General features: G+C 36.3%; 2 protein-coding genes across 3 annotated transcripts in view; one reads left to right on the top strand and one right to left on the bottom strand.

The window, feature by feature from the left end:
- LOC132111346 (mirror-image polydactyly gene 1 protein-like) overlaps positions 1-4,950 on the top strand; it is a 79,811-nt gene extending 74,861 nt beyond the window's left edge. For both annotated transcript variants that reach the window (XM_059518560.1, XM_059518561.1), the window contains one exon: positions 4,312-4,950. In XM_059518560.1, coding sequence (XP_059374543.1) covers positions 4,312-4,378 — 67 coding nt within the window. In that variant the 3' untranslated portion in view covers positions 4,379-4,950. The remainder of the gene's footprint in view (positions 1-4,311) is intronic.
- Positions 4,951-8,871: 3,921 nt separating this feature from the next.
- Positions 8,872-11,546, bottom strand: LOC132112002 (forkhead box protein A1-A-like). Its single transcript, XM_059519600.1, has 2 exons — positions 11,308-11,546; positions 8,872-10,520 (listed from the first exon to the last, which is right to left on the bottom strand). The coding sequence occupies exons 1-2, from the start codon at positions 11,377-11,379 to the stop codon at positions 9,309-9,311; spliced, it is 1,284 nt and encodes a 427-aa protein (XP_059375583.1). The 5' UTR covers positions 11,380-11,546; the 3' UTR covers positions 8,872-9,308.
- Positions 11,547-12,765: the final 1,219 nt, after the last annotated feature.

The following is a 12,765-nucleotide window of genomic DNA, read 5'->3' as shown; positions in this document are numbered from 1 at the left end:
AGTTCATAGTGACCATGACTGTTTTCAGGGAATAAGCACACAAGTAACATGGACAACTTTTCTGTTGCTTACTGATTTTTATTTATTCATTTATTTAAATGTGCTTAATTTGACAGCTGTGATTACTGTACACTCATAGAAGTGTTGTTTTGTATATAATTGAGATAACATTATACATAAATTAATTTTTTGAATTCGTTTTTATTTTTACATTTCCGTTAGTTGTTTTTTTTGTTTTAGTTTTTTTTTTGCAATATTGTTGTGTTATTGACATATATATATATTTTTATATATATATATATATATATATATATATATTTACAAATGGCCATTTTAGATATTTTAGCTCATCAAATTGAAGTAAAATAAGATTAAGGTTTTTAAATATTTAATCTTATTTTAAGTAGTTATGTTTTTAGTTTTAGTTAACTAAAAAAAATGCTCGGAACAAATGTGCAAAAATTGTCCCTTTAGCTACACAGCATTTTATCACCAGAACAGTACTCTTTAGTTGACACCTTATCTACCCTTAAACGGTGCTTAATTGTATCACAGAGTAGTAATATACTGTATGTACCCTTAAGGTACTGGTATGAAGCTTTTAGGGGTAAATAAAGTACAAAAATGTCCATTCGATGGTGTTGCCACAGTGATGATCTGTTTTAGCTCCAAACATATGAATTATGCCATTTTTTTCTGAGAGTGAATAACCTGTTATATGGAAAATTATGTAAATTATTAAGATTATTAAAAAGTCCTGATTCTGTGTTCCAGGAAAAAAATAACAAATCTACTTTGAGTTTATGGGGTGAGTAAATGTGACAGAAGTTGAAACAAGACATTTTTCTTGCAGCGAGCCCTCATGTAGAGATGGTTAGAGTCGAGCTGACAGCTATTTTGTTCCATAGAGCATCAGCATCTGTGTGTGTGTACAACAGTGATCGTCTGCAGTAAGTGGTAGGAGAACTGAGCCGGTCACACCTGACCGCTAGCTGACATTCAGATGGATGCCCTGCACTCACCGGACTCTGGCTGGCCTGTGGGAAGCCACTCTGACGTGGGCCTTGTCACATGGCGGTGAGAAGAATGCAGGGGTGATGCGATCGGCCTCCAGGCTCCCACAGCGGGGCGAACCGGGGAGGAGGAAGCCCAGCGCCGGCCCAGAATGTAGCACCTGAGTGCCGTTCCTCCAGGCCCATTGATGGAGGAGCTGAGCTGAATGTCTAATGACCTGCTGAATCAAATTTGGCTGTAAGAAGCGCACAAAGGACCTTTTCATTGGTCTGATGGGCCACAAATGTGCTGTGGCTGGTGTATCTCATCCAGGGTTATTACTAACTACAGGGATTTCTATTAAAAGTAAAACCATAAAAAAAGTGTTGTTACTTAAAATAAAATACACTTTAAAAGAAATAAAATAATATTTATTTTATTTTATAATTTGATTATATTTATTACAAATTTACTTATTTTATTTCAGCTAGTTGCAGAGGGAACATTTCTCAATTTCTCATGTAGTTTAACTAAATAACTAAAACTGCAACTGAAATAAAATTAATAATACTATATAGACTTAATATAAAAAACTAATGAAAATGACAAAAACAAAAACTTTAATAAATGAAAATAGAATTTTTTTTTTAAAACTAATTCAGAATATTAATAAAAACTATATATAAATATTTTTTATGTTTATTTAATATGCATATAAATTAAAAACAAACTTTTTTTTGTTTTCAGCAAGCTGTCTTGGCAACATTTCTCATTTGTCATGTATTTTAACTGGATGTACTAAAATAACTGAAATAACAGTTCATACAAACTATAGACATATATATACAAAAAAGCACAACAAATTTGGTAAAACTTTGACTAAAATGAAAATGAAAAAAAGAAAGCATAAAAATGAATAAAAGCTATATATAAATAAAATGTATTTTGTAATATGTATATAATATAAATATTTAAAAAGATAAAAATAAAAACGAAATCATAATATTAATAAAAATTATAACATTGATACTAAAATACTACAAAAGCACTGGTCCCATCATGCTGTTTCAGTCTCTTCTGTCTGTCACAGGCCTGCTTTTGTGCCGTTCTGCATCTTGTGTACCACTAAAAATCCCTCTACAGAGGCCTGAGTTTTCAGCATGATCTTATAGCATTTCATTTGAGCATTTTTGTCAGACGTTGTCGTGGCATAATTATAGATTATAAACAGGATCTTCTTTTGCATTGAAACATGGATATGTTGTCGTTCCATACATAAAACGTGCTGTTGTTTAGAATTTATGCACGGCTGCTGTTTACTCTGTGTTATTTGAGCTGGAATTGTTGGTTTTGCGACTCCGTGAATTCTTAATCGGGATTTGTGCTTTTGCCGCCTCTTCCCTGGCGTGTATGTTTGGATTTACGGCCACTCTCTGCAAACAGTGTTCACCAAATCCTCCCCAGCCCGCAGGCACACCTTCGAGATCCTGCCATGGAAAGGCAGACCTGTTAATTGTGCAAACATGACAGCGAGGCTAATGAATATATTTAAAACGCTAAAAATTTGCACACAATTGTGAAAGGTGTTTCCGTGCATGTTTATGGGGGAGAGACAGTCTTGTGGTGTCTGTCTGCATGTTTGTGTGTTTTGGGTAGAAGTGGATTGCTTGTGTGATATGAAGGCTGTTTGCTTGTATATGTATATATGCTCATGTGCGTGGCCTGTTCATTTAGCAACAGTGACCTTTTATAAATATTAGTCTGCTGTTTTGAACCATGCCAACCCCTCGTCTTCCCCCCTTTTTGCTCCGAAGTCATGAATTTCTCTTAGCCACAGAGCGCCTCTGAGAAATGCGTATGGTCCTGCGGCTGCTCTTCAATCTCCCTGTACGGGAAAACAGGTGGAGACTTCAGCGGGAGCAATGTGTGGGTCAGACCACTCCCATATGCTCACTTGATAAGTACGAGCACTGGCTATGCTAAGCACGTCTTATCAGGATTGCTATGAAGGCTCTGATATAGAGCTGGGCTTGCTTTGTTGTTGTAAGACCGCTTCAACTCAATGTTATCGCCTCTTTTTATTTGAAAAAGCTGGGATTTAACAATCCTGAGCTATCTACAACCTTCTACATTTGTCATACATGCATTTATTTTATGTAAGGAATTTAATAAATACTTAACTTTCCAATCAGATTTTCAGATCACAGAGTACCTAAGTACTGAAAATTTGGCTCTGAATGTTATAGAGACTTGGATCTTACCAACCTAGCATTGTGCTAATGGCTGAAGCCTTGAAAGGCACCATAAAGTGTTAAAATCTTGTCATTAATTTTATGCATGGTCTAAAATAAATTATTGAAATTTATGCATAGTTTTCTTTTCATCATTTTTTTTTGTCGTCATCTTTGAGAAGTTGTAACCCAAACAAATTTGATATTTGCTTATACATTAAATAAAATGCATTATACAGTATGTTTTAAGATAAATGTTTTACACACACACAACTATATATAAACAGAGAGAGAGAGCGAGAGTGAGAGTAGTTTTGTTATTTATTTTTATTTTATTTATTAATAAACATAATGCATTTCATTTAGATAAAATGTATGAGCAAATCTCAACTTTGTTTAGAGTATATATACACAATTTATATATAAATCAACATTCGATTTAAACATATTTCACATTGAATATTATAAAAAATAATCCAAAATCTTTAATTTTGTAAATTTTAAATTAATGTAACTTTAAGTGAGTTTCAATTATAGTTATATAAATTAAGAGGCGTGGTTTGATCCATTTTGTCATATCACTTTTGTTATATATAATTTATTGATTGCATAATATCATATCATTTGAAGTAATGTCAAAGTTTCTGAAGAGTATTTTTTTGGAGCAGAACCAGCATTTGTTTGGATGGAGAGAAGCAGGTCTGCTTTCATTCCCCATTATTCATTTGCTCCTGAAGAATCCTTTCACACGTCTAGATCTCCTTCCATTTCCACAGAGTCTGTGGGATCATCACCCTCATAAGCACAGGTTTACTCACCCCGACCAATCACATGACACCACACACAGGCTTCTGTTTACTGGAGTAAAGGCAGGCGGATATTTGGAGGATTTGGGCATTGACACCAGCATGGATGTCTCACCCACTTTAAGAACTGTCTACATCCACTCTCTGCATCTTTCTGTTCCTCCAAGAGTGCCTTGTGTGAGGAGAAAACAGCTAAGAGCTGGCCTGCGTTTGTCTTGCTCTTCTTTCATTTACACAATCACTTATATCTGCCTTCCCTCTCTCTGATTTTCCTTTCTCAGGTTGGAGCGGCTGGTGGAGGTGTTACGGAAGAAAGTGGGCACTGGCAGCGTCCGAAAAGTCATCTGATTGACTGGCCGCCGGACGACCCGAGCAGACGGCCACATCTGGTGACCAGGCTGCAGCGTTTAACTCTGAGCAAACAGCCGAAGCCTGGCCTGGACAAACACAGGCTGGAAGTGGCGTTCTTTCTCTCAGCCCTGTTCTCATTCCAGCCCAGGCTCAGAAACGCCATCGTAAATGTTTAACCACATTCTCTCTACAGTCACCAATGAAACTACTGCTGCCAGCCCTTTACCTTCAAACTCTTAAGTCTGGTTAAACAAGGGAGATTTGATTGGACAATTATTTTATGAGGTACTGAGACTTTATTTTCCATAGAAAGCCAGTTATTATATAATCAGGCTGGGCTTTTTATTTTTTTATTTTTTTTTGTATTGGATTTGGTGGCGGACAAACTGGACTATAGATATTTTACATTTTCACCCAATTAATAAAGGGAGTTATAACAACAATATTAAATGAGATTAGATTTAGATTAGATGTGCAGTGTATCAGATGATACAGTCAGTTTTTATGATCATGAATGCTTGTTTGGTATTTACTCTTAAATGTTATGTAATAAATTGTTTCTGTGCTTATCATTTAGGGTTTTTATATATATTGACAATAGAAATTATAGAATAAGTCCTTAAAATATACATATTAAATTTTTATAATAATGTTTTTAATCATCAAATCAAATCGTGCAGTCCACTAATAGAGAATATAGTTGTATAATTGTTAAATCTGTTTTTTACCAGACTCTAAAAAAAATGTATCACTCAAAACACCCTTATTTATGTGTTTTACTTCAAGTAAATATGACATAATTTGCAAAATCAGATATACAGTATCTTCCAGGAATGGCAGGCATTTAAAGTCTATATAAAATACAATACAAAAACCTTGATGATTCTTCGAATACTTCATAATGTTGAAGTTTTTAATGGGAAGTGCTTTGCATGCTGATAATTTACAAACATAAAATGGGCCAAAGAGATCTGTCGACCTTTACCAACAAATAGATACCCCAAACAATTACATAAGCATGCTTAATGTTGCCTTTCCCTGTCCGTCCTTCAGCAGAGCTCTTCTTCAGCCTGATCGATTATGTACTCAGAAATATGTTAGATGCACCGGTGAATAAAGAAAGGGCTGTTTAGGCCTGACGTGCCGCTAAGTGTCCCTCCCCTCAAATAGACGCCCGACACTAGGACAAGCTTGTCGATTTTCCTCCTATAGGTTACCGTGGAGATGGCACAACCTGGGTGTCCCACCACATCCCTATGGAAAACACTTGCCCTTTGATGGTGCAACTTTTCTTCTCTGGCCGAAAACTTTTGTTTTGAGATGTGTGTTCTTAAATGATTTGTTTGAGATGTGGATGTTCAGAGTGGGGCTGGAGGCTGTGTTTATTGGGACTTGTGGAGTGAAATGCCGTATTACCATCCCAAATTCAGTATGCGTGATCATCGACTTACAAAAAAAAACTTTTATACGTTTTAATTAAAACCGTGTTTTGGCTGCACTTATTGAATGACCCTCAGAGAAAAGCACCACAGATCCGGTTGCTATAACGACACCAAGTATTTCAAGCTCTCTCTTTTTCTCTGTCTGCTTCTGTCCTTCTCATAGTAGCTGTTTATTCATACAAATATAGTGCACGTTTTCTATGGGACGTTTTTACTTTTCCCATGTTCTTATCAAGCTGATACATTTGTGTTGGTTGTGATTTTAAAAATGTGCATTATTGATTTGGATAACCTTAATATTTGGTTTGATCAACGATATAATATATCCTTTTGTTCTAAATTCAAAATATATAATATTCATTTGCACCAGAGTGAAATTCCATAATAGCCTAATTAAGGTTATTAGCTTAAGTGAAATTTAATTTAATTGAAGATTCCAAAAGGGTTGTTTGCAGCAATGTCATAGAAGAATTTATTTATTTGGTTTACCAAAGAACCTTTCAGTGAACAGTTCTTAAAATAACCGGTGGTTAGTTTTTTTTTCTTAGTGTGAATTAATTTTTTTCAATAATCCAAAGAACCTTTTTGATAGGCTAAATAACCATGTTAAAGTTTCTTCATGCAACCTTAGATGCCAATAAGGAACCTTTATTTTTAAGAGTGCAAATTAAGACTTTTTGCATTATTCATTTGAAATAATTGCATCATTTCAAATGCGTTATTCTTATAATCGTCTAATAAATAAATGATATAAAATGTAAAACATAATAATAAGAAGAAGAAGAGATGCACGCGGTATGCATTAGCACAATGAAACTCCAACGAAAGCAACTGGCCGTTTCTATCCAAAAGCCCCTGCTGTAGAATAATGAAGATACAAAACACGGAACACCATCGAGGAGAGTGCGAGACCACCAACCTGACATGGTCGATGCATATTAGAGGGGTACAAAGCTCTAATAAACTTCTCCCATATCATTTGGATGGAAAAGCAGCTGCTTCTCAAGCTGATGTCGGATAGAGATCTCTCCCTCTTCTCTCTCGCCCTTTGAAAGGCCCTTTCTTTCGTGTCTGTGATTCTGAAGGGGTATTGCTTTGCTCTTTTCGTTGGCCAAGCACAATTGTGTTATTGGAGATAATTAATTCAATCCCCATCAGAAGGTATTAGGAGCGCCTTGGCCCTGTAGTGCTTTTCCAAACTCAGAATGAAAAGAGGGAGAAGAAAGGTCTTCTGGTAGACCCGCTGATGGGCGCTTTGAACTAAAGGACCGTGCTTATTGTTGTCGAAATTTTGCTCCATACGGCGGAAGAAAGCGTCAGAGCTTTTGATTTGGGGGACGAGAAACGCCACATTAGTTTGAACGCTGCCTGCGGATCGCATATGTTAAGCCTGGCTCGTTTAAAGATGTGCACTGACTGTTCAATGCAACATATAAATGTCGAAATAAAACCGTCAAATAATGCTCTGTACAATCACTGCGTCAATTACAAACAATAAAATTCCCATGGAAGTTATTTCACATCTAAATGATACCTGTCATATTTAAATTATGGGAAATAAATGAGAAGCTTGTTATCCCTGTCAACGCACTCGTAAAGATGTTTCCCCTAAATTGTGTTAAATATTTCTGCACTGCCTTTGTAGCCTAAACGGTTGGTTCGTTTTTGGATTTTCAGAAGCCCACATTAAAAATGCTTTGTCTTCATTATCATCAGCTTCAACTATCATCAAGTCGACCGCTTCGAGTCACTGGTTCTGTCACAAAGATTTATAAATGATTTAAATAAAGCAATGTTTCCGATAAAGCATTTGATCATCTAAGAACCAAATATACATAATCAAATCACACCTAACGACAGCGATAAAGTAATCTGATTTATGAACTCGATCATTAAGTTATTTTAAATTCTGTACATTATCGAGCATAATGAGCTGAATAAAATCATTATAATTAATGGTATAATATTTTTAATTAGTAGGCTATTTGTAATGTATTTTAATTTGATTTTATTTAATCAATCCCATAAACCTGAAATGGTTTATTTTTTTTATTTTTTTTTTATGTGTTGGCAAGTATTTCTGTTAGATATTCAGACATTTTACTATAAACCGATCTGTTTTATAATACCTATGTTGTGCGCACGAGAGAATGTAACTTAGATTATTTAAACAATTATTTAAACGTGTTATTTTAAACCTTATAAGATTGTATCGTTCCACCAAACATTTTATTTTCTAATATTTTGTTATTATTATTATTTTACAAATGTCAGTAGCGAATATTGCTATTATTATTAACTTCACCATCTTCACCAGGCCAAATATTTCTGTCGCGATCTCTAATTTAAATTCAGATAAATCGGTCTCTACTTTTGGGGGAAATATATATATATTTTTTATTATCGAATTAAAAAATAAAAAGCACAAATATCAGCTATATAAACTTATTTTATAGGCTACACGTATCGAGATTTCTCAAGCCAGAAGTCAATTATCCATTTTATTTACGCATCGGGGGGGAATTACAAGATAATTAAATGAATTTCACGGCTACTCAGCCAAAATGCGTGTATACAAAATACCATGATCAAAGTCAAATCTGTTCAGGTTCACGTGCCCATCATGTAGGTTACGCTCCACAAAAAGATGATTTGGCCTCTCTATGATATTGTTTAAAATCCCATTTAAAACGAGATCGGATCTTTTATGAAGCGAGTCTTTGAGGCTGCGCTTGTGTTGGATTTTCTCTTGGTCTTTTACCAACAGCAAGTCAAAAACAGACGGACTCAGCCAAAAGCTGGCTTTGAACGCAGAGAGCCTTTTTTGATTTTTTTTTAGTCCAATTTGATTCGAATAGCCATTATTAAGCATGCATTGTTCCTAATAGCTTGGACACAAAATATTGCAAATGCAAAAGAATAAACAGAATAATAAAAAATAAAAAAACGAAATAAAGAATATCAGATGCATGCATAAATGCGCCTTCATAATTTCACCTCTTTGTATAAAAATGTCCCAAACGTTTTGCTTGATTAAGAAATACATATTTTATTCACAATGCATTTCCACATTGGATTATTATTATTTAATTTTTTTTCAATACAAGACTGGGAAGAGTTTTTGTCAAAACGAGGTAAGTAAACCCCAAAAATAATGAGTAAAATGACAACATTCAAATACATCTGCAACAGACAGGGGCATCGCTTTTATACCAGCAACAAGACCAAAGTTGACCTTCATTCGTGCACCTTGTAACACAAAGGGGGACTACAGGTTTGGGGATCACAACAAGTATTTTACAAGCTCAAAATGATTTAAATACACTAGCAATGATTTACAACTGGGATATACAATCATTGGGAACACTTTACAATTTTTTATTATACACATACACATTTTGTTATATTTTAAAGTAACAGTTCTTTTGCACCAAGTGCATGCAAAAAATAAAATAAAGTTGTTGTTTTTTTTCGTCGCCAACTGACTAAGATGTATTAAGAACAGGCCTGGAATACACACCTTGATAGTAAGAGGCCTCTAAAGCCGAAGGGTCCATGCTGGCTCTCCCGGCCATGGGCAAACTGGAAGACATCCCTGAGCCATAGGAGGAATATTGCAACGCTTGTTCATATGCTTTCAATTCCAGTTTATGCTGTTGCTCTGAAGAAGACATTAAATTATTGATGGAAAACGGGTGGTTGAAGGAGTAATGGGGGTCTCCTTTGAGGTGCAGCTGGGGTTCGTGGGCCATTGAGTGCAGCGAGGAAAGGGACGTGGACACGGGGTGCACCTGTGGGCCGGTGCTCTTCAGTTCAGATCTGGCGGTGCTAGCGCTCCTGTGGTCCAAACTGGGAGGACTGGACGACTGGTTTGAGGAGGTTATGGAGCTCGAGTCCATGTGGCCAGGTTTGCTGCTGGTGCTGTCGCTGGCCGGCGAGCCCGAGCCGCTCGACTGCTCTCGCTTTCCGTCTGACCTCTTTCCGTCCGTCAACTTTTTTTCGCATTTAAAGCGCTTCTGTCTTCGCAGGTAACAGCCATTCTCAAACATATTCCCAGAATCAGGGTGCAGAGTCCAGTAGGAGCCTTTTCCCGGTTTGTCGGGCGACCGGGAAACTTTGACGAAGCAGTCGTTGAAAGACAACGAGTGCCTGATGGAGTTCTGCCATCTTTGCTGGTTCTGACGGTAGTATGGGAACAGGTCCATTATCCACTGGTAAATCTCACTTAAGGTAAGCATTTTGCTGGGTACCTGCTGGATAGCCATTGTGATGAGGGAGATGTAGGAGTAGGGCGGCTTGGCGTGCGGGTAACTTCTCCTGAACGTCTTGTTGTCTCTGGCCCGGTTTAGGTTGGGCTGCGCGTATGTCATGGAGCTCATGGTGGGGCTCATGCTGGAGTACGGGTTCAGCGCGTTCATGGAGCTGTGCTGAGCCGTCATGGCGTTCAGGTTGGACGGGCTGAGCGCGGTACCCATTGTCGACACCCCGCCGCTCATCCCGTTCATGGCGCCGGTGGCACCCGGAGGCATCCCGGCCATGGTGCCCGGACTCAGTCCCGCGCTCAGCGCTGGGTTCGCGTAGGACATGTTAAAAGAACTGGAAGTCATATTCCCACTTGTGGACATGCCCATGTAACTGTTCATATTCATAGAGCTCAGTCCAGCGTTCATGCTGCTGTTCGTCATGGGAGAATAGACCTGAAATAAAGAAATCGTGGCCTTTAGTACTGTAATAGCCTATATGCAGCACTTTTATTCGTATAGAATGCAATTTTGCATCTTTTCTCAGCGACAATCATGTAATTTACCGATTAAAAAAATAATTCGTTATTTAAATATACTGTAACGGAGTTAACAGATTTAATTAGGAATGATACAAATACAGTAATTTCAGACCATTCAAATATATAAATAATTGAGAATATTTTTAATATAGATGTGAAAGGTAATGTTTTTATTGTGTTATTTTTTAAATAACGAAATATTAAGTGTGCAATCGATGCACGCGACGTAATTTGTTTTATATAGCTTCGTTTTACAGAATTTAAGTTAATTAGCCTAATAATGCAATTTTGCAATGACTCAAACCAGACAAAATCAAATGTTGTATATATTTGTGCAATGTATCCATAATCTATAATAAATTTAATAAAAAAAACAGTTTAGTCAGCTAATCGTTTTTATAGTTTATACTATTTCGAAAGACAATTATACTGGCTAAACTCTTCCAATATCAGACTATTGTGACCCACTTGTAATGGCATCACTACTGCCACCAAGTGGGTTGATCAATGACTTATGTTTTCTTAGCTACAGACGTCAATTCAGTGGAATATTTTTTATATTTAATTCTTTAGTCTTTTAAAAAGTGGTTTGCACCGTAAGCCTCGGTTTCAATCTGTTGATGCATTCATTCACGTCCATGCAGCTACAAACTTTCTGTCTATTCCAGCAGCTCAGTGTGACAGTAATAATCGTCTCTCACCTCTTGTGCATCATTATAGTAGCTGCTCCAGTCTGGAGTTTCGTGTCCTTCCATTTTCACTGCGCCCAACATTATAGTGAAAATCCGCAGCTCGTGCACATGCAGTTCGCAGACTCACAGCGTGTGTGTGTGTGTGTGTGTGTGTGTGTGTGCGTGCGTCCTAGCACCGCGCGCAGTCACTGGTGTGATGGAGTGCGCGGGTTTGGGTAAAGTGAGGAAATGTTGGGACTGAACTGGAGATCTTCCCCTGTCTGTTACGTAGAACACGGTACAGCCCACTTTCTATGTCTCATTTGTCTGGATCTCTCTCCTTCTTCCAGGAACACGAATTCTCTGCTGTTTTTAAACAGGAATGCCCGTGTGTTTTATTGCACAATACCATTCACAGAAAAAAAGAAAGGAAAAAAAAACACTACTGGAATAAACTCATTATGTTCCATAATATTGCATATACGAAAAATCTAAATATTTTTGGCATATTGTAGCCTATTTATTTTTTATTTTTAAATTTTCTGCAAAATAACTGTCGGACTTTATAATTATTTTAATTAAGGAATTAAATATTTAACATTAGAATGTTATATATTTTCATTTTAAAACACGCGTGCTTACAATATATTACAATGTACCTATGTTAATGTAATATGGTAATATTTAATATTTGTTTAACTTGCATACATAATGCCTTTATAATACTTTTTAATATCCTTCATTAATATGCCTTTAGAAAACGTTATATAATGCTAACATCTTCATGCAAAATATATATGAATCATAACATTTCTTACTGGGCCTAGAGTACATTTTTACTTTATAATATAGGCCTAGATATGAGTAGAGGTATTATAAAATTTTACCAAAATATTAGCCTACATGTGGATGCTTTTTCAAGTAAATTTATAATGTATGCAAATTATGACTTCTACCCATTTTTTTTTTACTAGGACTGGTTAAAATAATTTAATACAAATAATTAACATGTAATATTCAAAACTTAATATTTAAAATAATAATTAAAACCAAATATTTAAAATCTAATACAGATACAGATCATGTAATAGGTTTCAGTGTATTTTTAAAGTGTTAGAATAACTGAGCAAACTTCACAGAATAGCAAATAAAATATTATTAATAACTTGTTTAAAAGTCTAATAACTTTGGAAGCTATTCATTTTGGTAGTGAGTGGAAACCTGGAAACCCCAGCATCTCCCTCCTTTTATTGCTCAGATAAACAAGAGGTCAGATGTCCCACTGTACACCTGCTAATGAGCGAATGACAGCACTGATCACCCACTTACAGCGGATTATCTCCAGTGATCTCTCACACCATTAGAGCACAGATCGATTCCTCACAGGACGGAATGAAATGGCCCTTGAAGCAAAGAACATTAGACCATGTCAAAGCCCCCACGAGAGAGAGAGAGAGAGAGAGAGAGAGAGAGAGAGAGAGAGAGAGA

The sequence above is a fragment of the Carassius carassius genome, chromosome 31, assembly GCF_963082965.1.
Source record: "Carassius carassius chromosome 31, fCarCar2.1, whole genome shotgun sequence".
NCBI classification, from domain to species: Eukaryota; Metazoa; Chordata; class Actinopteri; order Cypriniformes; family Cyprinidae; genus Carassius; species Carassius carassius.
This window is presented reverse-complemented; position numbering and strand designations above follow the sequence as displayed.

Bases quoted from the DNA above. Each gene is read 5' to 3' on its own strand.
- LOC132112002 (XM_059519600.1), bottom strand. From the start codon at position 11,379: ATGTTGGGCGCAGTGAAAATGGAAGGACACGAAACTCCAGACTGGAGC. The intron at 10,521-11,307 runs GTGAGAGACGAT...TCTTTATTTCAG, and splicing joins ACTATAATGATGCACAAGAG to GTCTATTCTCCCATGACGAA.